This window comes from Labeo rohita, chromosome 5 (assembly GCF_022985175.1).
Source record: "Labeo rohita strain BAU-BD-2019 chromosome 5, IGBB_LRoh.1.0, whole genome shotgun sequence".
In the NCBI taxonomy this organism is placed as follows: Eukaryota; Metazoa; Chordata; class Actinopteri; order Cypriniformes; family Cyprinidae; genus Labeo; species Labeo rohita.
In genome coordinates, this window is record NC_066873.1 from 28,978,720 (window position 1) to 29,003,772 (window position 25,053).

The window sequence follows — 25,053 nt, forward strand, 5'->3', positions numbered from 1 at the left end:
GAAAAACTGACTTTTTCTGTATGTAAGTGCTATAATCGGGTCCCCGGTGCATCTACCAACCCAGAAAAAGTGAAAACCCACTAAATTTTGCATTTTTTTGGTAAGCTTTTCTCTGTAAGCTTATGATTTTGCTCCCCACATAGAAAGGGGATCTTACTATAATATTATCGCCCATTAATCTGCATGTTTCCGCACACAGTGCCACCATTGTGTTTCTGCAAGCGATAAAAGTGTGGCAGCTCTAACACCATGGCAAAATTTCGAGCAAAGCATGCTAACTGTTCTGTTGTTGGCTGCACAGACGAACACTATTTAGAGTCCCATCCTCAGAGGAGACGAGAGCTGTGGATTTATTGATTTATTTACTGTATATTACCCTCCTGCCACACAGATCTAATATAAATGTTATTTCTTTCCCAGCCGTTTTTCTTTACCGTCACAGATAAACTGACTGTTTTGTAACTCACATGTGTTTTTAACCTAAACTTATATTTGAGATTTTAAGCACAATATGACATGATAATCAAACCCATTTTAGCAGAATATCTGAGCTACAAGCTGTAAAGCAGGGTTGCCAGGTTTTCACAGCAAAACCCACCCAATTACTACTCAAAACTAGCCCAAAGGCGTTTCGACGGGGTATCCCGGTAAAAATCACGTTCCGAGGGGTAAAAATTTTTTTTTTTGGCATTATTCCCTGGGTAAAATTAGCATTCCAGCAGCTAAATATCCTGTTATTGGGGTCACTTCAACCCTTGGACATGAAGAACAACCCGTACTAGTACAGTTCTGGAAAAGTGGTCGGGGAGCAGCTCATCTGCATTTAAAGAGACATGCATGAAAACAGCGTTAGGCATTTTCAAAATAATTAAATCAAAATTATCTGTGACCTCACCTGAGATTTGTATTAAGGGGCATAATAGGTCTGCTTTAAAGGTATAGTTCATAGAGAAATGAAAATTCTGTATTATACTTATATTATGTTCATTCATCTTCCAAACACAAATGAAGATATTTTTCATAAAACTTGAGGGATTACTGTCCTTCCATTGAAAGTCCATTCCACCAAAATGTGAAACTTCAGAATGTTCATAAAGAGATCATAAATATAATCCATTTAAATAGATATATAATAGATATATAAAATAAAGAGAATTTTAATCTAGGTCTTCTGAAGAGACACAAGTGCTTCATGAACAAATTTAATTGAAGCTTTTGTTCATATATAAACACTGGTCAACACACAGACATAGAGATCATTGAATGTGGTAAACATGGAAGCTTAACAGTGTTTGCTTAATGCAACAGGAGAAACCGTATTGGTTGTTGCTCATCAAACAAGCATCAAGTTATTTTTGGGGTGTGTGCCATGAAGTTTTGTCACCATTTACTCATATTCATGGTGTTCCGGATCTATACTGTATGTCTTGTTTTTCTTCTCTGGAACAAAAAATAAGATATATAGCGGGTTGTCCAAGTATGTCAAAAGATTTGTCTGACGTACTGAAAGTGGAAGTCTATAAAACTTGTGTTTTACTGCATATTGTACATGTGAAGAACAAACTGAAAATTAGGGTGTGTTTACACTTGTAGTTCGTTTCTTTTGGTTCATTTGGCCTGGACCAAAAAGGAAAGTAATACACTTGGTCCTAGACTGCTTAGCGTTCACACTGGCATTTTTGGCAGCAAACCTAAAGATACCGAACCTAAAGGCATAGTGATGCATTTACAACCTGATTGGTCTGGGTTGAATGATGTATATTTCATGACAGAACTCACCGAACACTCCAAACAAAAGCAAAAGGTGTGTTTGACTGCGGGTGTGTTTGAATGACATCAAACTACCCATTCACTTATCGGTGTTTGCTGCGCACCAAGGTTCGGATGGCAGCATTCACATTTAGGGTGTATTTACACCAGGAAAGTCTGCTAGTTCACTTGCGTTGGTCCGGACCAAATACAACGTTGATTTTATTTTTGTTTGATATGGTTCGCTTTCACACTGGCCTTTTTGCATGTGAACCAGAAGTTGTAAACAAAACCACACGTGTGCTAAGGCCATAAGGTTATCCATTCAACCGTACCAGGGTTCTTTTGTAGCCGAACCGAGACCACCTCTTCAGCTGGGTCTCAGTACTTTTTTTTGGTCCGTACATGAGTGCGATTACTGTATTCACACCTGCCCAAAAGATCCGCACCAAGGGGGGAAACGAACTTGAGTTCGATTCAATCAAACCAAACAAGACAAATGAACTGGACTAACAGGGCAGTTGCACCAGAGTTCATTTAAATCAAACCAAACATGACAAGTGTAAACACACCTTTAAAGGGATATTTCAGATAGTTCAGTTTGCATTTCAAAGAGAAAAGACAGCCATACAGATTAGGAACAATATGAAGGTGAGTAAATGATGACAGAATTATCATTTTTGTCTGAACTGTTCAAACCTTTCATCCAGTCAAAAACTGTTGAACTGTTCTTGCCATGTTTCCAAAAAGGATGCATGAAACTACATTTATACAGCATGAACACAAATATATGCTGTTGTAAACAGAAAGCATACTATTCCAGCCTGACTGTGCAGAAGATCTCAACTGATGACTAGATGAGGTGGAGGTGAGTCTCTAGGGAGTGCTCTAATGGTGTACTCACCTTATATCTCATCTCCCTGTTCACATCTTCACCAGGGACATTCCCTGACAGCTCTTTAACCTCCGTGGGCAGAGAGAGAGATGCATAAAAGAAAAAGGGAAAAGAATATAAGAATCCCTCTACTTTATTTCTAATGCAAAAATCACATCAGTTTACATTTCTGTAACATCAAATCGCTAAACAGTCACTCAGCCTCATTTTGTTAAGCAGATATTGTATAAAAATGCTACTACTATGCTAGTTCTTTTTAGGGACAGCAAGTTATCATTCATTCTTTAAGAGCAATTGTGCATGCTAACGTCGGCCGTCTCCTCTCTAATTAGGTCTCCTCGCTACAGAGTCCAGGCTGAAAAGTAGAATATATGTATCAAATCAGTGGCTTCTCTCCAGAGATCAATATGCTTCCCCTCGGTTCCTCATTTTCTCATTTCTAATAGAGCTCTGATAGGCTCCAATCAGTGCGCAGCTCATTTGCAAGAGTAGCCGGAGAAATGGCGTAATATCTCTGGAATATTCAACTCAGACATCCAGTTATTTTTAGGACATGTGCAATAAATTTTTCAGAAGTCTCTGGTTATTTCATAACCACTTATGTTAATTTCACACTACTGTTTTAGACCAGGGACCAGATTCAGGAAATATTCTTAAGAATAAAACTTGCTTCTTATTTTCTGACTAAAAATAACTAAAATATTTTAATTAAAAACAAAAAACACTTTATTACAGACTAATATTTTATGCTACAAACTTTTTACATTTTTTTTTTCATTTGTTTGTGAATCTGGCCCCAAGTTTGAATGCAAGCACAGTAATATTTGTCTGGTTTAACCCGACACTCTTTCACTTTGTTTGTGTGACATTGTATTATTTATGACAGAATGTGTGGTACGAGTTTCTCTGTTCCACTCTAAACAGTACCGTCTACCAGGTGGCCATGTGACGCTGTACAGTCACTTAGCTGACAGCGTGATCTGTGTGGTATATGGTGACCATGTTCCCTGGCATTCAGCATTGTTAGTACGATAGACCTATTGATCAATCTGCTGTTAAACGTTTAAAAATAGCCCCACAGGGAACAAAGATGGATCACGTTAGGATCCACATGAGTGCACCAAGTCCTGTCTGGTCTTGTGGTTTACTGGAAAAACATTCACATATAAAATACACCCCTTCATTCGTACTGCACTCAATCCCCTAGTACGTGTGAGGTTGGGAGTGAAATTTATTTTGTTTTTATAGTGTTTTGCGGATTTCTTTTGTAGATTGCATTATTTAATATGGTTTGTAGTTTTGGGATCAGACAGAATGTAGATTGTTTTACATTCTGCCTCAATTATAAGCGTAATGAATGCTTGATGGCTGTTCCCTCAAACAACACTGTTTCTCTGTGTCTCTCCTCCTGTAAGATGACATCCTCCTTAAGTGTTCTTCTGCACACTGGCCTTTCAGTCCTCCGGGGTCCTTGATGAGAGGTCTAATGACAGATGAATGTTCTTAGATCTTACCATCCAGACCTTGGCTCTCGTAGAGATAATCTGATTATCCCGGACACTAGAACTTTACGTCAGTGGAAAATTTGAAGCTAGTATCCGTCCTTCCTCATCCTCTGTCTGTGTTCTCTAATTCTCTGTAGACATATAAGTACCTCTGTTCCAAAACCTAGTGTCCTGCCTCACTTCCTATATATTCAGCTGCCTTCTAAAAGAGCATCCTGAAGTGGTCATTGAAATTAATAATTGATTAATTTGGAACTATTTGCATTCAACACAGGATATTTGATTTCAGCAAAGTTTGGTGTTAGCATGTTACTATCCTAATGATGTGATTACTTGCATCAAAAAGCATATCTAAATACTGAATAAAAAATAATTCAGTAATGAATGACATATACAAATGTACACTACCATTCAACAGCGTTGATTATTTTAAAAAAAATAATTAGTTATAGTTACTTCTCACAAATAGTAACTGAGATACATCATTATAAAAGTAACTAATTACCAGGGAAAGTAACTACTGTATTACTTAAAAAAAAAAAGAAAATAAAAAGAAATGTTCAAATATGTCAAATAACTTGAATACCCCCAATATTAAATATGTTAAACAAATGAAATTTTTAGTTTACTCCCCAGACTAATATTATTAATAATAATATTACTAATAATATATACTATTATATAGTAATCAACATTTGAAGTGGTTCTTGAAGTTGTTCTGAGGACAAGAATGGGTATTGTTTTGGTTTTAGGACAACGCTGATGAAAGGTTTTGATCCAGTTTATATGTTGACTTCTATACATATATAAAGCATAATGGCACAGTTTTTTTTTTATATATCTGAAAGTACACTTAGCATCAGTCAAGCATTATAATAAGACACTATGATAATTTAGATAACAAAACAACTATGAATTCTACTACTACTAATAATATAAAATGCACTAAGGATTAATGAGCTGCTGGGTTCATGAATATTAATCAGGTTGTCTGCATTCGCTCGAACTGATTTGCTGAAATCAAAACAGGGACGATAATATGTGAGCACCAGCCAATGAGATCTGCGCATTAGTTCTGCCTACTATCAGAGAAACCGGCAGTTCTTAAAAGCTGAAGAATTCCAAAGGAACTCCGTTATTTTGACAGGAAAATACAGCAAAGAATATTGTTTACATGTAGCGTTTTCTGCATGGTATATAAGACTTTATCGCTCTATATCTTTGTTTGCATGTGTGTGAGACAAAGAAAAGTGAGTGTGACGATGTATTGTCAAGTATGGTGACCCATAAAATTGGTCCTCTGCATTTAACCCATTATGAGTGCACACACACACACACACACACACTGTGAACACACACCTGGAGCAATGGGGAGCAATTGGTGGTTCAGTGCCTAACTCAAGGGCACTTCAGTCATGGTATTGAAGGTGGAAAGAGTGCTGTTCATTCACAATCCCCACCTTCAATTCCTGCTGGTGCAGGAATCGAACCAGTCGTGTGCCTTCACACTAGAGTCTACTGTCAAATACAGGTACGCTGTGCATCCATTCAGATGAACTGAAAAATAACATTATGATAATATTATAATAAATTATATTAATGCCGCATTTCATTGCCAGTAACGGTAACAACGTTGTAATGGGGGAAACAATAATTTGTTTGATTACTCGTTACTGAAAAATAATGCTGTTTATTTATAACGCTGTTATTCCCATCACTGCCATTCAAATATATATTTGATCAGTAAAAACAACCAACAAACGAGCCAAAATTTACATTTATTCAGCAAGGAAGTGCTTTAAAGGGATTAAAGGTGATAGAAGACATTCTGGTCTCTGTTTATTGGGTGAAAAAAATGTATCAAGATTTCCAAAAATATATTAAGCAACTGTTTTCAACATTGATACTAATGAAGGATCATGTGACACTGACAACTGTAGTAATGGCTACTGAAAATTCAGGAATTTCAGGAATTCAGCTTTTCCTCCAGGGGAAAATTTTTTAAAAAGAAAATATATTAACAGAAAAAGTAAACTGTAATAATATTTGTAACCATTTTTACTGAGCGCACACATCTGAAGCAGTCGCACACAGAAAGTGGCCGTCACACTGCACGTGAGTACTAAACTAAGTTCTTTCATGCCTTATTGCACTTAAACAGTCAAATACACACAAGTTTGTGTTAAAAACACACGGGTTACTGTCTTCGCCAATAGCCTTGCGGTTAGTGCGCTGACATACAGTGCAATTGCTGTCCTGTCCAAATAAAGGCATAAAAAAGCCCAAAAAAAAGCAAAAAAAACCCCAAACAAACGGGTTACAAAAACAGCCAGTTATGTCTGTGAAGATAAACAGCCGGGAAATGAATTGCAACTTTATATTAGATCTGTGTGGCAGCACTTAAACATGAATAAAGTCAGATTTTCATGATATCTTGTCTTTAAGACAGCATAATGAAGTTAGCTACTTTTGTGTTAGCCATTAATGTCTTAAGTTCACTAGGTTTTGGAAAAGAGCAGTAATGTGTCTCCCTTCTGAAAAGCAGTAAGATCTTTTTTTAGTGTACTCACTCTAATGTCAAAAGGTGGCATTTTGGGACATTTCTCAAAATTCTAAATAAAAAAAAGGTCTTTCTTAACATGGTATGGTCTTCATTTAATTTTTTAATTTGGCTTATTACCGGATAACAGAATGACAGGAAAATACTGGATGACAAAGGGAGTTGTGGAACTGGGAAATGACCCAAGTTGGACTTGACTCAACACATTATGAACTAATGCACTAACCTCTGCACCATGGTTTTAAAATCATCTCTCCTTAGTATTGCAGACACAAACTTAAGGTGAGGTAACATTAGCAAAATTCTGGGTCAAAAATCACAGACGAAAACATTAATTTGTCTATTGTTAATAGCGTAGCTATGAACGAAGCACAGCTTACACAGAAGTCACTTTCAAATCGAGTAAATTTCTGTTTCAACGTGTGACAAGCTTGAATGCATTGTGGATTCTTTCACACTTCACACAAAATTTACAGAACAATGCTAAATGTGATCACACCTTTATGCAAATCTAGTTACTAGTTACAGGCTGTGTCTCACTAATTAGTGTTAATGGTAAGGAGACATTAATATAAACAATAATGCCCTTTAAATATTGATAATTAAGCAGAGGCAGAGTTGTTCTCAACTAATGGAACCATTTTGCTCAATTGGTTTGTCCCTTTAGACTCTGCTGTGTCTCATTGATGACAATCATAGTGCAATCATAAGAATCAAATCTCTAACTGTCTGTAGTGGGATGAAAAGCACACACACAGGAATTTGATTACAGCCTCTGTGTTCGAAAACTGTCTCTGAATTTATTTCAGGCCATTCTCGTTGATTTTGTTTCATTTCCACATAAATGTCTGGACAAGTATGTTAAGGATAGAACAACCACAGTATTAGCTACTAGCCATTTTGCAGTTGTGTTTCAAAATTCGTATGGTGAACGGTGAAAGAACAGTGTTCTGATTTTTCCACATGACATAGTTGAATATGTCAACAAACACAACATCAACAGCAGCATAAATGTAGGCAGCAAAACAATAAATAGTAACATAGCTTTATTTATTCATGCCCCAGTGCATTGCTGAGAACTCGATCACCACATTTATCACAGTTATTATTATCCACACATTTCGAATCTTGCTTAGATATGCTGACATTTCATGGAAATTATGAATTGTTTTTTTGTGCTTCTAGTTTGTGTGCCGTCCCTGTTTAACTGTATTTGCTGTACCTGATTTCCTCAGACTGCATGCTTTTGTTGGTTTGCACAGATCTTTTAAGTTTTTCCCTTTTGTGCATACAGTAGTTTTGTTAAATAAGCTGGTATATCTTTTAATTATTTAATCATTAGCCAATACATGGATTATTATGACTTCATATAAATTGAGAATCTATATTGTAGTTACCGTATGTGCTGTACACTTACTGGCTGCTTTTCCTTTACTATGTGAGAAAAAGTGAGGTTTTGGGTGAGCTGTCCCTTTAAGATTTGTGTTAAGGCTGGGCAGTTTATATAAGTTTATATGTTTGTACAATATATCACTGTATTTTTCACTAACGATATGGATTGAGAATACAATTTATATTGATATAGACCTACAGTAGTTTGATACGAGTGCAAAATAGCAGAGGACACAGAAAGAAAGCTGTAAGAAAGTGCATAATCAAATTTTTCCTAAACATGAGACATGCTTTATATTAAAGACTTTAGAATTACTTGTAACCCGTCAGATGCTCAGGCAGAAGCTCATGTCCTGCTGTCAGATACAGACAGGTACAGTTGAAGTCAAAAGTTTACATACACTGCAAAATGTTCATATTTTTACCAAAATAAGAGGGATTATACAAAATGCATGTTATTTTTAATTTATTACTGACCTGAATGAGATATTTTACATGAAAGATATTTACATATAGTCCACATAATAGTTGAATTTATAAAAATGACCATTCAAAAGTTTACATACATTTGATTCTTAATACTGTGTTGTTACCTGAATGATCCATAACTGTGTTTTTGTTTCGTGATAGTTGTTTATGAGTCCCTTGCTTGTTCTGAACAGTTAAACTGCCTGCTGTTCTTCAGAAAAACTCTTCAGGTCCAAAAAATTCTTTGGTTTTTCAGCATTTTTGTGTATTTGTACCCTCAAAAACTGTGATTTTGAGATCCATCTTTGCACACTGAGGACAACTGATGGACTCATATGCAACTATTAAAGAAGTTGCTCACTGATGCTCCAGAAGGGAACACGATGCATTAAGAGTCAGGGGTGTAAACTTTTGAATAGGATGAAGATGTGTACATTTTTCTTATTTTGCCTAAATATCATATTTTTGTCATTTAGTACTGCCCTTCAGAAGCTACAGAAGATACTTAGATGTATCCCAGAAGACAAAATAAGTTAAATTTACCCTGATCTTCAAATTCAAAAAGTTTTCACCCCCAGCTCCTAATGCATTGTGTTTTCTTCTGAAGCATTAAAAAAAACACACACACACAGTGTGTACACTTTGAATGTGGTAATTTTTATAAATTCAGTTATTATTTTCTCTTGTGGACTATATGTAAACATCTGTGAAATATCTTATTCAGGTCAGTACTAAATAATTTTGGTAAAATTATTAACATTTTGCAGATTCTGCAAGGTGTGTGTAAACTTTTGACTTCAACTGTATCTTCTTCTTCTGTAAATGTTAGAAAGCCATCTAAATATTTCAGTTTTGCTATATGGAGTAGTTGAGCCTTCTTAATGTGGGTCTCGGCTAAACTTCACAGACTTCAGTGAACAAACTTTATATAGTATCACAATAATAAAGTAAGTACATTTTGCTAAAATTTTAGTTGTTGGACAATAGATGTACGTAGAATTTTAAACCTATAAGTACTGTAAGCATATTTTTATGATAACACTAACTGTGACTGCTTTTGTTTTTATTTTCATTTTTAGTTTAGTGAATTTAACTTATTTTTGATTTTTAGAATGTTAATGTGCTTTGAAGATTATTTCATTGGACAACATTGGGCAGGATGTCAAATTTTATTTTATTTTTTTAATTTAATTTAATTCTTTTAAATAGAACAACATCGAAAATACTGAGATATAATCTGTATAATGCAATTTGGCCAAAATACAGAGATATGATTTTTTTTGGCTATGTTGGTCAGCCCTAATTTGTGTATTGTTTGCCTTTTTAAGAGCAGATGTATTCACACCTTATAAACGGTGTTACGGAAGTAGAAATGGAAGCACTGGATAATTGGCTCAGGTTAAATTGCTAAACGATTATACTGTCTCTAATGTCTGGTTAGGAGATGCTCTAGTCCTTACTGTGGTAATCCGGTGAAGTCTGTATTCAGCATTTCTCCAATCCTCATATCACTCAAGGGAACACAAACCTGTGATGCAAGGGCTGGAGAAAACATCTTACCCACCAGATCACTAAGACAATGTCGTGCATTTTGGCTACTGAACACATATTCATTTAGTATGTCAAGACAATTTTCAGGCTTTAGAGGAAGTGTAGGCGATTCACCGTTGTTTCACGCACCCTCCGAATAAGATGAAACTGTTTCAGTGCCATGTCCTTTTTTCCTGATGTCAGATGGCGTTCATCCAGTTTTACAAGATGAATCACTACAATTCCTTTCAAACCACAAGGATGGCAATATCTGGCAACCTACGTTGCACTGGACTCGGTTTAGAGTCTGTTCATTTTAAAACAAAAATATTTGGCTAAAGAGATACTATTGTGCTGTCATCTTTCATTCAAATGCATGAAACAGTAACCGATATAGACTTTAATGGTAATAAATAAATTATAATTAAGAAGAAGTCAGTCAGAGAAATTCCCTACAGCTCTGTAATAAATTTAATACTCAGAGGAGTGGAGATGCAGCAGTGGAATTTGGCTCCGACTGCTTTACTGCTCTTGCCAAAAATGCAATTTTAAAGCTAAAGCAAGAGAGATAAAGGGACAGAGGTAGGCACGACGAGCCAGTTGCCTTAGAAACAGCTGTGTAAGAGAGTAGAGGGGGTTTAAGGATCTGTATATGTGTGTGCTGAATCAGCATTCTCCATGATCCCCGAACAATTACAGACAATATGTTAGAGCAATTTGCGAATAAATGGGCGCTAGGAGAAATCTTTTCTTTGCATGCCTCATAAACACTTTATACATGGCCCAGTGTTGTACACGTATATGCTGGTGAATTCACTTTCTTTTTTCCCTCGGAAAGACCATGGGATTTCACCAAAAAGCAATTACTTGGACAATAAGAAGGATTATGGCAATATAGATATGGATGTGTTATCGTGAAATGTGCTAAAGAGATTATTATAGGGGCTGTTAGTGAAGGATAGGGTGGTTTCAGGGCTGCGAGAAGCCTGGGGAGATTTCATCTCCTCCAGGTTCTTCTGATGTTTAATTCTCTCTGTACCTTTGCTCCTTCTCAGTTTCTACTCTCATTACTTCTGTCTCATTGCAGGCCAACGATGCCTCAGGGAACACCTGGAACTGGCTCTACTTCATCCCACTCATCATCATCGGCTCTTTCTTCATGCTTAACTTGGTTCTGGGTGTGCTGTCAGGGTGAGTCTGAAATCAGAGTCATCAAATTAGTCCTAACTGCGTGGGAATTTTATGGAACTCCATGTTGTACACATGCAAGTTTTAGGTAGGATTCCTAAAAAGTGTCTTAAAACGTACCTATTATTTCTTGAGAGTAAATCCCTGGCCGGGGGTTGCTAAAAATGTCATTATAATCATTAAAGGGGTCATGAACTGAGAAATCAAAATTCCTATGATCTTCTGACATATAAGAGGTCACTGTACTATAAAAACATCTTGTAAGTTTCAGAACTCAAAGCTTTCTCATTAGTCTAAAATATGAAGCCTTATATTGAAGCCATTCTGCCAAAATGACAGGTTGTGGAATCTGCCACTTTATGACGTAATAGTGTGGCTAAACACCACCTCCACAAAACAAGATCAATGCCTGCTTCTACATTACTTCCTGTTTAGCCCCGCCCACTGATTCACGCATGTAGTATAAAAAGAATAAAAGACAGTCTGTAAGAACTTGGTCTTTTGTTCACTTCATTTTACTGTGGATTAGTTTACAAACAAAGCACAATTCGACGTAGGATTTTCAGAAAGATTGAAACTATAATACAATTCTGTGCGGACTATATTGGATCCGACAGTAATGTTGCACCACACAAGTGTGAGTAACTGTTTACGTGTGTAACCTAAATCACAGCAGCATCCATCTATGAATGATATAAGCTGTCAAACATACACAACAGTTAGCTAATCATATCAGTGGATGTTTACTTCCAAGTCTACAATCCGCCACAGTTGAAGTCAAAAGTTTACATACACCTTGCAGAATCTGCTAAATGTTAATTACTTTACCAAAATAAGAGGGAACATACAAAATGCATGTTAATTTTTATTTAGTACTGACCTGAATAAGATATTTCACATAAAAGACATTTACATATAGTCTACTATATAATATAAAATAATAGCTGCATTTCTAAAAATTACCCTGTTTACATACACTTGATTCTTAATACTGTGTTGTTACCTGAATGATCCACTTTTGGGGACGGTGGGACTTATTTTGTCTCGGAAGACTTATTTTGTCTTCTGGGAAACATGTAACTATCTTCTGTAGCTTCTGAAGGGCAGTACTAAATTAAAAAAAAAGACATTTAGGCAGAATAAGAAAAATGTACACATCTTCATTCTGTTCAAAAGTTTACACCCCTGGCTCTTAATGCATTGTTTTTCTTTCTGGAGCGTTAGTGAGTGGTTGAACCTTCTATAATAGTTGCATATGAGTCCCTCAGTTGCTCTCAGTGTGAAAAGATGGATCTCAAAATCATACAGTCATTGTTGGAAAGGGTTCAAATAAACAAATGTGCTGAAAAAACAAAGAATTTGTGGGACCTGAAGGATTTTTTCTGAAGAACAGCAGGCAGTTTAACTGTTCAGGATAAACAAGGGATTCAAGAACAACTATCACTTAAAAAACAACAACAACTGTGGATCATTCAGGTAACAGCACAGTATTAAGAATCAAGCGTATGTAAACTTTTGAACAGGGTCATTTTTATAAATTCAACTATTATTGGCTTTTGTGGACTATATGTAAACATCTTTTATGTGAAATATCTTGTTCGGGTCAGCATTAAATAACAAATAACACACATTTTGTATGATCCCTCTTGTTTTGGTAAAATAATTAACATTTTGCAGATTCTGCAAGGTGTGTGTAAACATTTGACTGCAACTGTACAATTAAAATTAATCATTTAAAATCCCTGTCAAAAGACCTTTGATGAACTTTCAATTCAGTTAGTAAAGTATTCTTCCTATCGTTTGCAATTGGTCAGTTTAATTCAAATTTCAATTCATGAGTTAAAAGGAACCCTGGCTCATGGTGTTGTTATATGATAATCCATTTTACTCCTGTCTCAATAGAAAGAGATTCAAACTGAATATAACCCATTTAACTAGTCATTCACCTTTAGAATTTATGCTCTTGCTTGGCCCCACACATAAATTGAAACAATTTGGAGTCAATACAAAGCATACACTAACTGTTTAAAGCTTATACAGTAAGTAAAGAAGCAGCGTTCCTTTAAAATTATTCAAGGGATGCATATAGCTATTAGGTGGGCTCTTTTGAAATAAATGGGCTTTTCTAAACCATTGAAAGCCCCATAAAATAATTTCTGTCCTACAGGTTGGAAGCTATTCACCTACAGCTTATCCATATCCAGAGAAGAAGCAACGTTAAGTGCAGTAGAGCCCTGCTTCTCAATTCGATTAGGCTACTCTATTTTGCCAATGCAGTGTTGGTCACAATTAGGTTTTTCCTCCATCAGTTGTGATTGAGCCAAGAGCCACATACACTCCTTATAAAACAAATAACACACCCTCACACTAAAGCATCTTTATTTTTCCCTCATGCTTTACCTCACTTACTCTCTCTCTCTCTCTATTTGCCTTATTCTCTCTCTTACACACTCACAAACATTGCTTTAATGGAAAGTCTCTGGATGAATGCTTTGTGGTGAACCCTAGCTGCTGGTGGGATTCGAATTTATGATTTCCCGGAAATCCTCGATCTAATGCTCACTCCATTTCACTGAACGGCTCTTCATGTCTTGTGTTGCTGTTGTGTGGCATTCAATATTTATTGTTGCTCCTTCAGAGGGACTTTAACGTCCTTTGACATCTCTGCTTTCAAGGCTTTAGTCGAAAAAAGATTCATTCTCACATTGTGATGCTGGCCTCTTTCTCTGTGGAGTACTGTAATCCCAGAATGACAGTGTGAGAGTCCTTCTCTTCATGCTTTATCTTTGGCATCATTTCATCAAAAAAGAATCCTGAAAAAAAAAATCACTGTTTTCACAAAAATAATAAGAAGCACAACTTAAGACATAAGAAGTGCTTTATAAGCAGCAAATGTCTCTTCTGTAATTAATCAAACACTGTGTTTAAAAAAATACTGATGAACTTGCCACTATGTCCCTCTACGCTCATTCAGTCCTCCATTCTCTCTCCCCCTCTGTCATCCTCTCTTAATTTTCATGCTCTCTCATCGTCCTTCAAGTAATTTTATCAGTCTCCACTCTCCCAGTGTGAAATTTATTCATTTAAAGCTGTTTTTAGCTTTAAAGGTGAAACAGGCCCTCAAAGACGCACATTCTTGAGAGGATTTGCATAAAAGTTTTTTTTACGGTTACTACTGGCAGAAAATGTCCATGTGCGCAGCAGTGTTTCTCTGTGTTTTGAACTGACAGGATATTTGAGCAGTTTTTAACATGCAGTTCTTTATGTGTGTTATATCTGTCCTCATGGTAACCTAGTTCAAGAGTACTGTATGTTCAAGATTGCTGTGCAGCCCCCAAATTATCACACTTGCAAAAGCTTTCTACAAACTCCTTCTGAAGTGTGAAATGTCTACACACCACGGGCCGCAAAGGATGACGGGAGCTCAGGAGCGGATCTAACTAGGCTAAAATAAAGTGTTACATAAAGGCATGGCACATGCTTCTCTAGCTGTGTCCTTCTCCTTGTGAGAAAGTGAGGTTTGAGATTTTTGAGAAATTCTCCACATTGCTGGATTGGCCCAGAAGACTTTGCAGCAGTTATCAAGTTTTTTCTGTCACTTAGACTTAAATAAATCTAATTGTCTTAGATTGTTATATTATATTATATGTGACCCTGGACCACAAAACCAGTCATAAGTGTAAATTTCTCGAAGTTGAGAGTTATACATCATCTGAAAGCTAAATAAATAAGCTTTCCTTTGATGTATGGTTGTTAGGATAGGACAATATTTGGCTGAGGTACAGCTATTTGAAAATCTGGAATCTGATGGTGCAAAAAATTAAAAATACTGAGAAAATCGCTTTTAAAGTTGTCCAAATGAAGTTCATAGCAACGTATATAACTAATAAAAAATTAAGTTTTGATATATTTATGGTTGGAAATTTACAAAATATCTTCATGGAACATAATCTTTACTTAATATCCTAATGATTTTTGGCATAAAAGAAAAATCGATAAATTTGACCCATCCGATGTATTTTTGGCTATTGCTACAAATATACTTGTGCAACATAAGACTGGTTTTGTGGTCCAGGTCACATATTATATTATATTATTATATATTATAAGGAAAGTTGGCCACAGTCTTTTTTTTACCTTTACTAATAATGATCAAAATACTGTTTAAAATCGAGCATACTGCAACATGTCGCAGTGTGTTTTTACTCCAAAAGGCATCTTCCGAGTGTTTAAAATGTTGGTATTTGTTGGAGAAGTGTGAACGAACCTTTAGTCCTCAGTGGATGTACTGGTTACCATGGTGCATGCTGTGTCTCTCAAGGTTGTTTGCGGGGGCCGGAGGTTAGTTCACCTGTCTGACCATGCTGCCTTCAAAGCAAAAGGCCATTGTGAGGCCTCATGGAGAGACGAGAGGACTGCCCTGGGGTGGGGGTTTGGAGAAGAGGTGGGCAGCCGTGTCATCTTCTCAGTGGGTAGTTAGGCTGCAGGGATCCTGCTAGAAGCCAATTCATAGCCAATTCATCTTGATCTCTCACACCCCACGATGGCCTTTTAACCTTGACTGCATGAGCAGCCCTATTAGGGATTATAGCAGTGATGTTTACTTTAAGAGTAGACATGAAGCACAGCTTCACCTGTAGTTAACTAAGAAACTGTTGATCTTAAAATAATTTTTGTCTCAATAAATTAAAATTGAAATAGCCTCTGTAGCCTCTGAAGGGCAGCACTAAATGAAAAAAATATAACATTTAGGCAAAATAAGAAAAATGTACACATTTCCATTCTGTTCAAAAGTTTTCACCCCTGGCTCTTAATGCGTTGTTTTTCCTTCTGGAGTATCAGTGAGCGTTTGAACCTTCTGTAATAGTTGCATATTAATCCCTCAGTTGTAGCTAACTGAGTGAAAGTGGGGCAGGAAGTCTGAGATGCTGTGACTCAGTGGAGGTGGGGACTAATTTGCATATTCATGATTCTGTGTATACTAAATGAGGTGAGGGTGTAGAGCATTTTAAGGCAAGAAAATATTTTCACAGAAAAAAACTTGGTCATTTTGATTATCAAAGAAAATTCGGTCATAATTTGTGTCAGAGAGAGAGACAGAAAGAGAGGGTGCCACAGAGTGTCCCCCTCATCTGTCACACACTCACAAACAAATATACACACACTCACTGTCACCGTCACACTGCCACTGCAATGCAGGGAGGAAAAAGAGGATTTTCCCCACACTGTCATATGGGAATCCTGCTGAAGAACAGTGCATGTTGTTGTGTTCTGGATGCTGGTGCCCAGCATCATGTTCTTAGATGAATAGTTTACCAAAAATGAACAAATAAATGTCATTATTTACTCATCCACTTGATGTTGTTCCAAACATGTATTTACTTTCTTCTGTAAAACACAAAGCAAGATATTTAAAAAAAAAAAAAAAAAATGAGTCAATGAATTAATAGAGGTAATGGATCCAATGAGATGTTGCTCTTGGATCCCATTGACTTTTATTGTTTGGACTAAAATGCAATGAAAATTTATTCTAAATACACATATTTGGTGTTCCATAGCTTCGGATTCCTTTAGCCACACTGTAAAAAAAAAAAAAAACCTCATAGTTGTAAATAATACAAAGAATATTATAATAATTTCTATGTTACAATTTAATGTTCAATTCTCTGGGTTAATTGCCATTTCTAAAATTATTAGTAAAATTTAAAAGCAATTTCTAAGTGAATATTTTTTGCCGCACATTGAGACTTTCTTGGACAACCAGCTTTGCAAGACTGATCATGCTGGTTGCTAACCTTTACCAACATTTTTAGTTGAATGGTTATGCTGATCTACTAGCTATACCAGCAAAAAACAGCATTAGTCAGCGTGTCAATTTATTTTTTCTTTAGTTATTCTTATGCAGCATTGTCATATGTATTATATACTCACTTTTCTTTCTTGTACTGCTTTCCTATCTTGTTTTCTCCTTTAGTTTTTTACCCTGTTCACATTCCCTTCCTGCTCCGGTCACATTCTCAGGCATGAAGTAACATTTTCATTCCAGTAGCATCACATCCCTCACATTCTTTCCACCTTACTTTTGTTTTCTTTTTTTCTTTGTTCTTCGCATTTATAGCTTTTTTCACCTCTTTTCTGTACTCTCTGTGCACCTGTTAAAGAGTAATGGTGGTCAATCATCACGCTGTCCTCTAATTGGCATGATAACAGATGGCAGGTTGTGAGGGGGCACAAACAGTGCGTTTTTTTCCCTTAGTGCTACTACATAATCATGTTGCAGAGAAAGCTATAATGCTTATGAAAATGAATGGGGCTCATTTAATAACCAAGTCAGGGTAAAATATGCCTCTCACAGGAAATTCATGGCCATTTGTCAGTAAATACCACTTTTTTTGACCTATGAGCTAAATATCTAATCAAGGTATCACTGCAGAGTTTTGTCATACTGTGGGGTGAAAATTAGAGAGATTAGATGAGAGAAGCTGTCTAGCCCTGTGGGTGCATTACAGAGAATAATGGATTGACCACTGTTTTCTTGTGAGGCTGTAAAGTCTCTTGAGGAGGTTAATCAACCATTTTGCATTAGTCAGTTCAACTATTTTGTGTCCTTAAATCTGAAGTGCACGATTACCGTCATCAATTAGAATTACAGAAATAATGTATGTTTTCAACAGGTTTCTTAATATCATCGCATAGTTTTAACTGATAATGATGATAATAATGAACAGTGAAATTTCAACCCATTTCACTGTTTGTATCACTCCACTTGTGGTATTTATCACAGCTAGTGTCATGGCGGACACCCAAATCCACTATAATGTTTTACATAATACTGTTTTGTATCACAGAATGTAGTTGTAAGCATGTTTTAGGCAATGTTTTCGGAGATGTGAGCTCCAGGACACCAGCAGCCATTCAGTGCTCATGAACCTGCTAAGAGCAGCCTTACCTCAGCCAGTTCTTCTGGAATTTGCAGCTGGCTCTGATGTCTCTATAGTGCTTAAACATGAGATATAATTCATTTTAGGTAAATCTAACGGGCAATCTTTGGTCTCATTAATCTATTGTTCCAGAGCAAATAGTTTTGGCTGAGGGCAAAATTTCATCACGTTATATTTTATGTAAATTTAATGCTGTATATAAAGCGCTGCCTTTGTGTTTTTGACTGAATTACCTAGCAACTTTTATGATGGCTGTTGTTCAATAAATAATATTTAATATAAATAATAGTAGTATTTAATAATAGTATTTAGTATTGGGAAACGGTGTGTGTCTGTTCGTGATGGTGATTTTAGTTACGTTATTCCACCATTCGATGGCGACAAGAGACTGTTTTTATGAGTGAGTTAGCAGCAAAGACTTTTATATTGAAAGAGACCAAAACAATGCCTTGTAAGAGGCAGCCGACAAATGCACTGAGCAGCGCTGTCATCAAAAATCACCATTAACAGATGAAAGGATAGTACAACAAAGATATCGCTTTCCTCAACAGACATTCAAACTAATATTTTATTGTGAAAATGAGATTGAGCTGAAGAATGAATGCTGTATCAGATGGAGGTAATCAGACTTGCTCAGTCCATCACTCTCTCATAATACTCTACATAATACAGTAATACAATAAGCTTTCTGTGAAGCAGTTCAGTGTTCCTTTGTCACTAGTTCTAAAGTAACATTTTGGGCTCAGCTGTTAAACTGTCAACTTAAGATTTGAATCCTTGGCTGATGGAAGTAGTAACCACAAAAGCAGGATTTTAAAAACACTCCGTTGTTGTTTCTTATGCATTTACACACTTGTGTCGTTGAACTGTTGTATAAAGGTAATATCACACTCATAGCCGTGCATTATGGCTGTATATTGGCACTCTGTGATTACCTATCTTTGCCGATATACAGTCATATTGCACTGCTACTTGTGTGATACTGCTCATGTTTATAGTAATTATCTAAAATTTCATGATATTATTTATATTTCATACTTAAAAGTTTAGATATTTTGGTGTAAGAAATTAATACTTTTATTGAGCAAATACACATTAAATTGGTCAAAAGTCACTGTAAGGACTTCTATGTTGTTAAAATATATTGTTATACACTACCGTTCAAAAGTTTGGGGTCAGTACATTTTTTATTGTTTTTTTTTTTTTTTTTTTTAAGAAATTAATACTTTTATTCACCAAGGATGTATTAAGTTAATAATTAAAAGTTTATTAAAAGTTAATAATAAATAATTTACATTGTTATAAAATATTTATATTTTGAATAAACACTGTACTTTTTAAACTTGTTATTCATGAAAGAATCCTGAAAAAAAAAAAAAAAAAAAAAAATCACAGGTTCCAAAAAATATTTGGCAGCACAACTGTTGATATTATCCAACATTGATCATTCTAATAATAAATCCGCATATTAGAATGATTTCTGAAGGATCATGTGACACTTAAGACTGGAGTAACAGCTGATAAAAATTCAGCTTTTCATCACAGGAATAAATTCTATTTTAAAGTATGTTAAAATAAAAAACATTTTATATTGTAAAAACATTTTGCAATATTACTGTTTTTTTTCTATATTTTTAATCAAATAAATGCAGCCTTGATGAGCATAAGAGACTTCTTTAAAGACTATTACAAGTCTTACTGACCCCAAACTTTTGAATGGTAGTGTATATTAAAATATGTTTTCCTTTATTTATGATCAATTTCATCATTAATGAGTATTAGGGATTTCTTTCAACAACAAGTACTATAAAACTGACTATATAATAATATATAATATATATTTATAATTCTTTGTATAATTTGTGGTGATATTAAGTCACACTGAATTTTTTTATTGCTTTGCATTTTTGCAGTTTCATATTGTCGCCATTAATGGATACATGGATTAATGGGTCTTTTTTAAAGACTTTTGAAGTCTACAAACCTATTGATCTAGATTTATAGACTGCAGTTATATTTGACAATTAATGTAAAATTAATCAAAGAATGGCTTAACTCTGACTCTGTTTAATAAGTTAGGGTAGAAGAAGGAATTTTAACAATTAAAAAGAAATTGCACACTACAGCTTTAAGTGAGGCATACACTGTAGACATTTAGCTGTTGTTTTCTATTGATTCTAAAACATTGATTTTTCTACAGCTCTTGCAAATGTGGATGCCACACCTTGTACTTGCTTTTTCTCTAACAATTCATTTTGGTGCATTTATCTCATTCACATTTGTTTTTTAACCATGTACTTTGTGATCTTATCAATGCAACACTATATTATGAGATACACGCATGCTCTTATACACATGATCTGTACCTCCCCTGATGCCTCTGTGCAATACAGTGTGTTCATGGATGTGTATTTATGTGCATTTGTCCAAACAGGGAGTTTGCAAAGGAGCGAGAGCGTGTGGAAAAAAGACAGGAGTTCCTGAAGCTTCGCAGACAACAACAGATCGAGAGGGAGCTTACTGGCTACCTAGAGTGGATCTGCAAAGCAGGTCAGTCTCTGAAATAACCAATATCTCCATTAACACTTGATATGAAATATCTCCACAGAACCCATTTTCGAATTCAGAAACATTCATGTGTTTTTCAAGACTTGAACCTGAGAATTAGCTACATTGTAACCACCAGAAGGCCTCGGTCTGTTCCCTAGAGTGTTCTGTCCCCTCGTGCTTTTTCTCCCATGACTGTTTATCTCACTCGCTTCCCGGATCTCTCCTCGGCCGCGATGGGAGCTGATGTATCTGTGCCTGTCTGTTGCTCAGCACTTCCTCTCTCCATGGCAACCACATAGCCTTCTACACGCTCCACCAGCTGGTTCATACCCTCAGTCTTCCCAGACTGCCTGTAACAGCTCTTTCATCAGCCGGACTCAGTCAGTGTGTTGGAGCTTTCTGTGGCTGTGGATTTACAGTTTAGTAATAGTCTTGTCAAGTTTTTCTCAGGATTTTCAAATGTTTTACACATTCTACATGTATTTACCAAGACAAATTCCTCGTAAATGTATAGCTACATTACTTGGCAATAAACGTGATTCTGATTCTGATTAAAATTGTTGCTAATACACTACCAGTTGAAAGACAGTAAGATTTTTTGTTTTTAAAGAATTCTCTTCTGCTCATCAAGTCTGCATTTATTTGATCCAAAATACAGCAAAAGCAGTGATATTGTGAAATATTTTTATTACTTAAAATAACTGCTTACTTTTTGTATATATTTTAAAATGTTATTTATTCCTGTGATCAAAGCTAAATTTTCAGCATGACTACTCCAGTCTTCAGTGTCACATGATCCTTCAGAAATCATTCTAGTATGCTGATTTGCTGTTCAGACATTTATTATTATGATTATCAGGATTCTTTGATGAATAGAAAGATCCAAAGATCAGCATTTATCTGAAATAAAAAGCTTTTGTAACATTATACACTATACCATTCAAAAGCTCACAGGAAATCACAGGAATAAATTACATTTTAAAATATATTCAAATAGAAAACAGTTATTTTAAATGGTAAAAATATTTCAAAATTGAATGCAGGCTTGGTGAGCAAAAGAGATGTCTTTCAAAACATTTAAAAGCTTACAGTTCAAAAACTTTTGACTGGTAGTGTATAATTAAATTACAGAGCTACACCTTTTTTTCAAATAGGTCTCACTTGCCGAAATCAACAGAAAATACAATTGCTCTATAAATGTACGCTACAGCATTTACAAATTTCTGGTTGGTAAAGTTTTTTATTGTTTCTGAAAGAAGTCTTTTATGCTCACTAAGGCTCCATTTGAAGACAATTTTTCTGCATAATATTTTTGTGGAATTTCTGATTTATTTTTTCAGGGTTCTTTGATGAATAGAAGTTCATGAGAACAGCATTTATTGGAATTTTTTTTTTTTTTACATTATAAATGTCTTTATGACACATTATCAATTTATGCATCCTTGGTGAACAAAAGTAATAAAAATCCTGCTGAACCCAACCATGTGAACACTAGGATAGTTATAAACACAATATTTTAAATTATGAGCTTTTATGATGAAAAAAAAAATGTCAAACCTGAAAATGCCTGGCACACAAATACTTTTACATTCAGTAAATCTGAATGTGATGTTCATCCTCACGTAAATTAAATTTTATAAGGATGTAATTTAATAATTCTCCGTGGCACACTTCCAACAACCATTTTACAATTAATGGCTTATTATTAATGGAAATACCCAATGAGCAAAGCCAGAAATCCTTTGATTTTCCATGCGCATGCAGGATGTGTCAAACATTAGCATCAAATCATCATAACAAGATTAAATCAGAAAAAATGGATGAAATCATTTTGGAATGTTTTGGCTTTAATTGTTGATGTTGTTGGTCTTTTATAATTCTACCTCTCAATACTGTAGTTTCTCTTAAGGTGGCACAGTTTCTTGTAAAACTACTGATCCTCCATCAGCTCAGGGGTTAATTAGCTCTGTCACAGCGTGTAGTATTCTCCGTTTTGTTTCCCAGAACCCCACTAGGGCTCTTCCATAGGGATTTATTTGGCTTAGAGAGGTGATTTCTCAAACTCCTCCATGGTGGCCTGGCTTTGATGTTTTAACACCATAAAATCATGATGGAATTAACTGCTTACAGGTGCTTTGACTTTTTCCTATATCTTGCTATAGCCATTAAAGTCATTCACTGCATTGTTTAAAACCTTAATGTGTTGGGCGATACACTGCTGACTGCTGTTCCTGCCTCCTGCTGGATGTTTGTCAGACCTGCAGTGACAGCAGTGATTACTGTGTGTGGTATCAGGTTACAATAAGCCTTATAGTGCTTTTGTCTCTCTCCTTCTGTGCAAATACCCAGAAAACCCTAGCAACCACATACAGTAGCAATGCACTTAGAAGAGCTTAGCAACCATACTGTGGCTTGGCAAACAACCTGAAAAGAGCAAAACAACACCAACCTGTCATGCATACTTAATTCAAAATAAAAACCATGCTTCGGATACAACACATACATAGTGCAAGTAGTGAAATATGTTTTCGTTTCAGAGGAAGTAATGCTTGCTGAAGAAGATAAAAATGCAGAGGAAAAGGAGGATGGTGCTTGGTACAAGAGGAAATGCAACAACCCAGGTAACCACTGTGAAAATAAATTATTATATGTGTTCATTATTAGAACAGAAGAGCTTGAGTCTTCATTGCTACTACTACTATTTATTGAATTTATACTACTACTCTTTATTTATTATTCGCTTTCCAACATGTTTAGTATTAAAGAGAGCCAAGAAGAGCAAAAATGACCTCATCAATGCAGAGGAAGGAGAAGACCACTTCACTGACATCTCATCAGTCGGTAAGACCCAGACACAGAAAATAAAAAAGCAGGTTAAAAAAACAGAGACAAAGTGTCATAAAACTCATATCCGTGATGGTTTTATGGATTTTCTGTTTTTATAATACACAAAGAGACAATAATGACCAGTATAAAAGAGGAGATTGAGAGAGAGAGTGGAAAGATGGATAAAGAAGATGCTAACAAATCAGAATGTGTGTTGAATCTCTTTCCTCTCTTCTCCTCTCCATCATTTGTGAGCTGTTGTGAACATTTGAAACAGTCTCTCTCTCCGCAGCTCCCCAGGGCTCTCCGTTCACCCGTACGAGCGTGAAGAACGAGAGCTCGTCATACTTTCGCAGAAAAGAGAAGAGGTTTCGCTTCTTCATCCGTCGTATGGTGAAGGCCCAGAGCTTCTACTGGACTGTTCTGTGTATAGTGGGACTGAACACACTGTGTGTGGCTATAGTTCACTACGACCAGCCCGAATGGCTCACATATGCACTGTGTAAGTGAACCACATCTTTAAAACATCACTACAGCTCTCTGGAGGATCACAGGTTTATGTGAACTATATTTGAACATGGCTTAGGTGCATTGGGAATCATTTAAAAAGCCTCAAAAATCAATGCAAAACAAGTGCTTTTAAATACTATATGCTCCTTGTATTTGCATTATTAATTATACAACTTATCTTACGATAAGACTTAGTCAGGCTTTAGTTTTTAGAATTTTAGTTTTACATAAAACTGCCCGTGTTGTTGTGACTGCTATGCTTCGTAAGTTAAAAAGAAGAATCATTAGATTAAAAATGTAATTAAACTAATTAAAATATGCATTGATCTGTTAATTGCAAATAATTAAGCAAGGATGCATTAAATTAAGCCAACTTTCTTTTCATTAAAGAATCATGAAAAAATATATCATGGTTTTTATTAAAACCAAAATATTAAGAAACACCAAATCAGCTTTTTAGAATCAGCACGTTAAGATCATGTGACACTGAAGACTGGAGTAATGGCAGCTAGAAATTCACCTTTCCCATCACCAGAAAACCGTTTATTAATATTTACATTAACTCTCATTTTTCACAATACTACTGCTTGTGTTTTTGATGAAATAAATGCAGCATTTGTTCTTTCAAAAATATATTTTAAAAAATTCTTACTGATTCTAAAATTTTGAATGGTAGGGTACAACAGGGCTGAAGGCGCATTCCAAAAAAAAGGAAAAATATGGCATAGCACGTTCCAAAACATCTGCTTTTCAACATACACGTGCAAAATTGGCTGATTCTTGAAGCGATCACATGCAGCAGAGCAAAGTGCATACTTGATCTAATATTTGATGTTTTTAAAAATGTTATAGATTTAAGTAGCAAATGAGAATCGCTAAAATTATTCAATATATCTTGAGACAAAGGTCTTCTTAATGATTTTTAGTGTTTTTAAGGTA

The 25,053-nt window shown here is 35.5% G+C and overlaps 1 protein-coding gene across 5 annotated transcripts in view; it reads left to right on the forward strand.

Annotated features, from left to right (window-relative positions):
* The window catches only part of cacna1ba (calcium channel, voltage-dependent, N type, alpha 1B subunit, a), a 138,804-nt gene that overhangs the window by 45,714 nt on the left and 68,037 nt on the right, over nt 1-25,053 (forward strand). For all 5 annotated transcript variants that reach the window (XM_051108968.1, XM_051108971.1, XM_051108969.1 and 2 more), the window contains exons 7-11: nt 11,187-11,290; nt 20,663-20,778; nt 23,316-23,399; nt 23,536-23,619; nt 23,897-24,106. In XM_051108968.1, the coding sequence (XP_050964925.1) occupies nt 11,187-11,290; nt 20,663-20,778; nt 23,316-23,399; nt 23,536-23,619; nt 23,897-24,106 (598 nt within the window). The remainder of the gene's footprint in view (nt 1-11,186; nt 11,291-20,662; nt 20,779-23,315; nt 23,400-23,535; nt 23,620-23,896; nt 24,107-25,053) is intronic.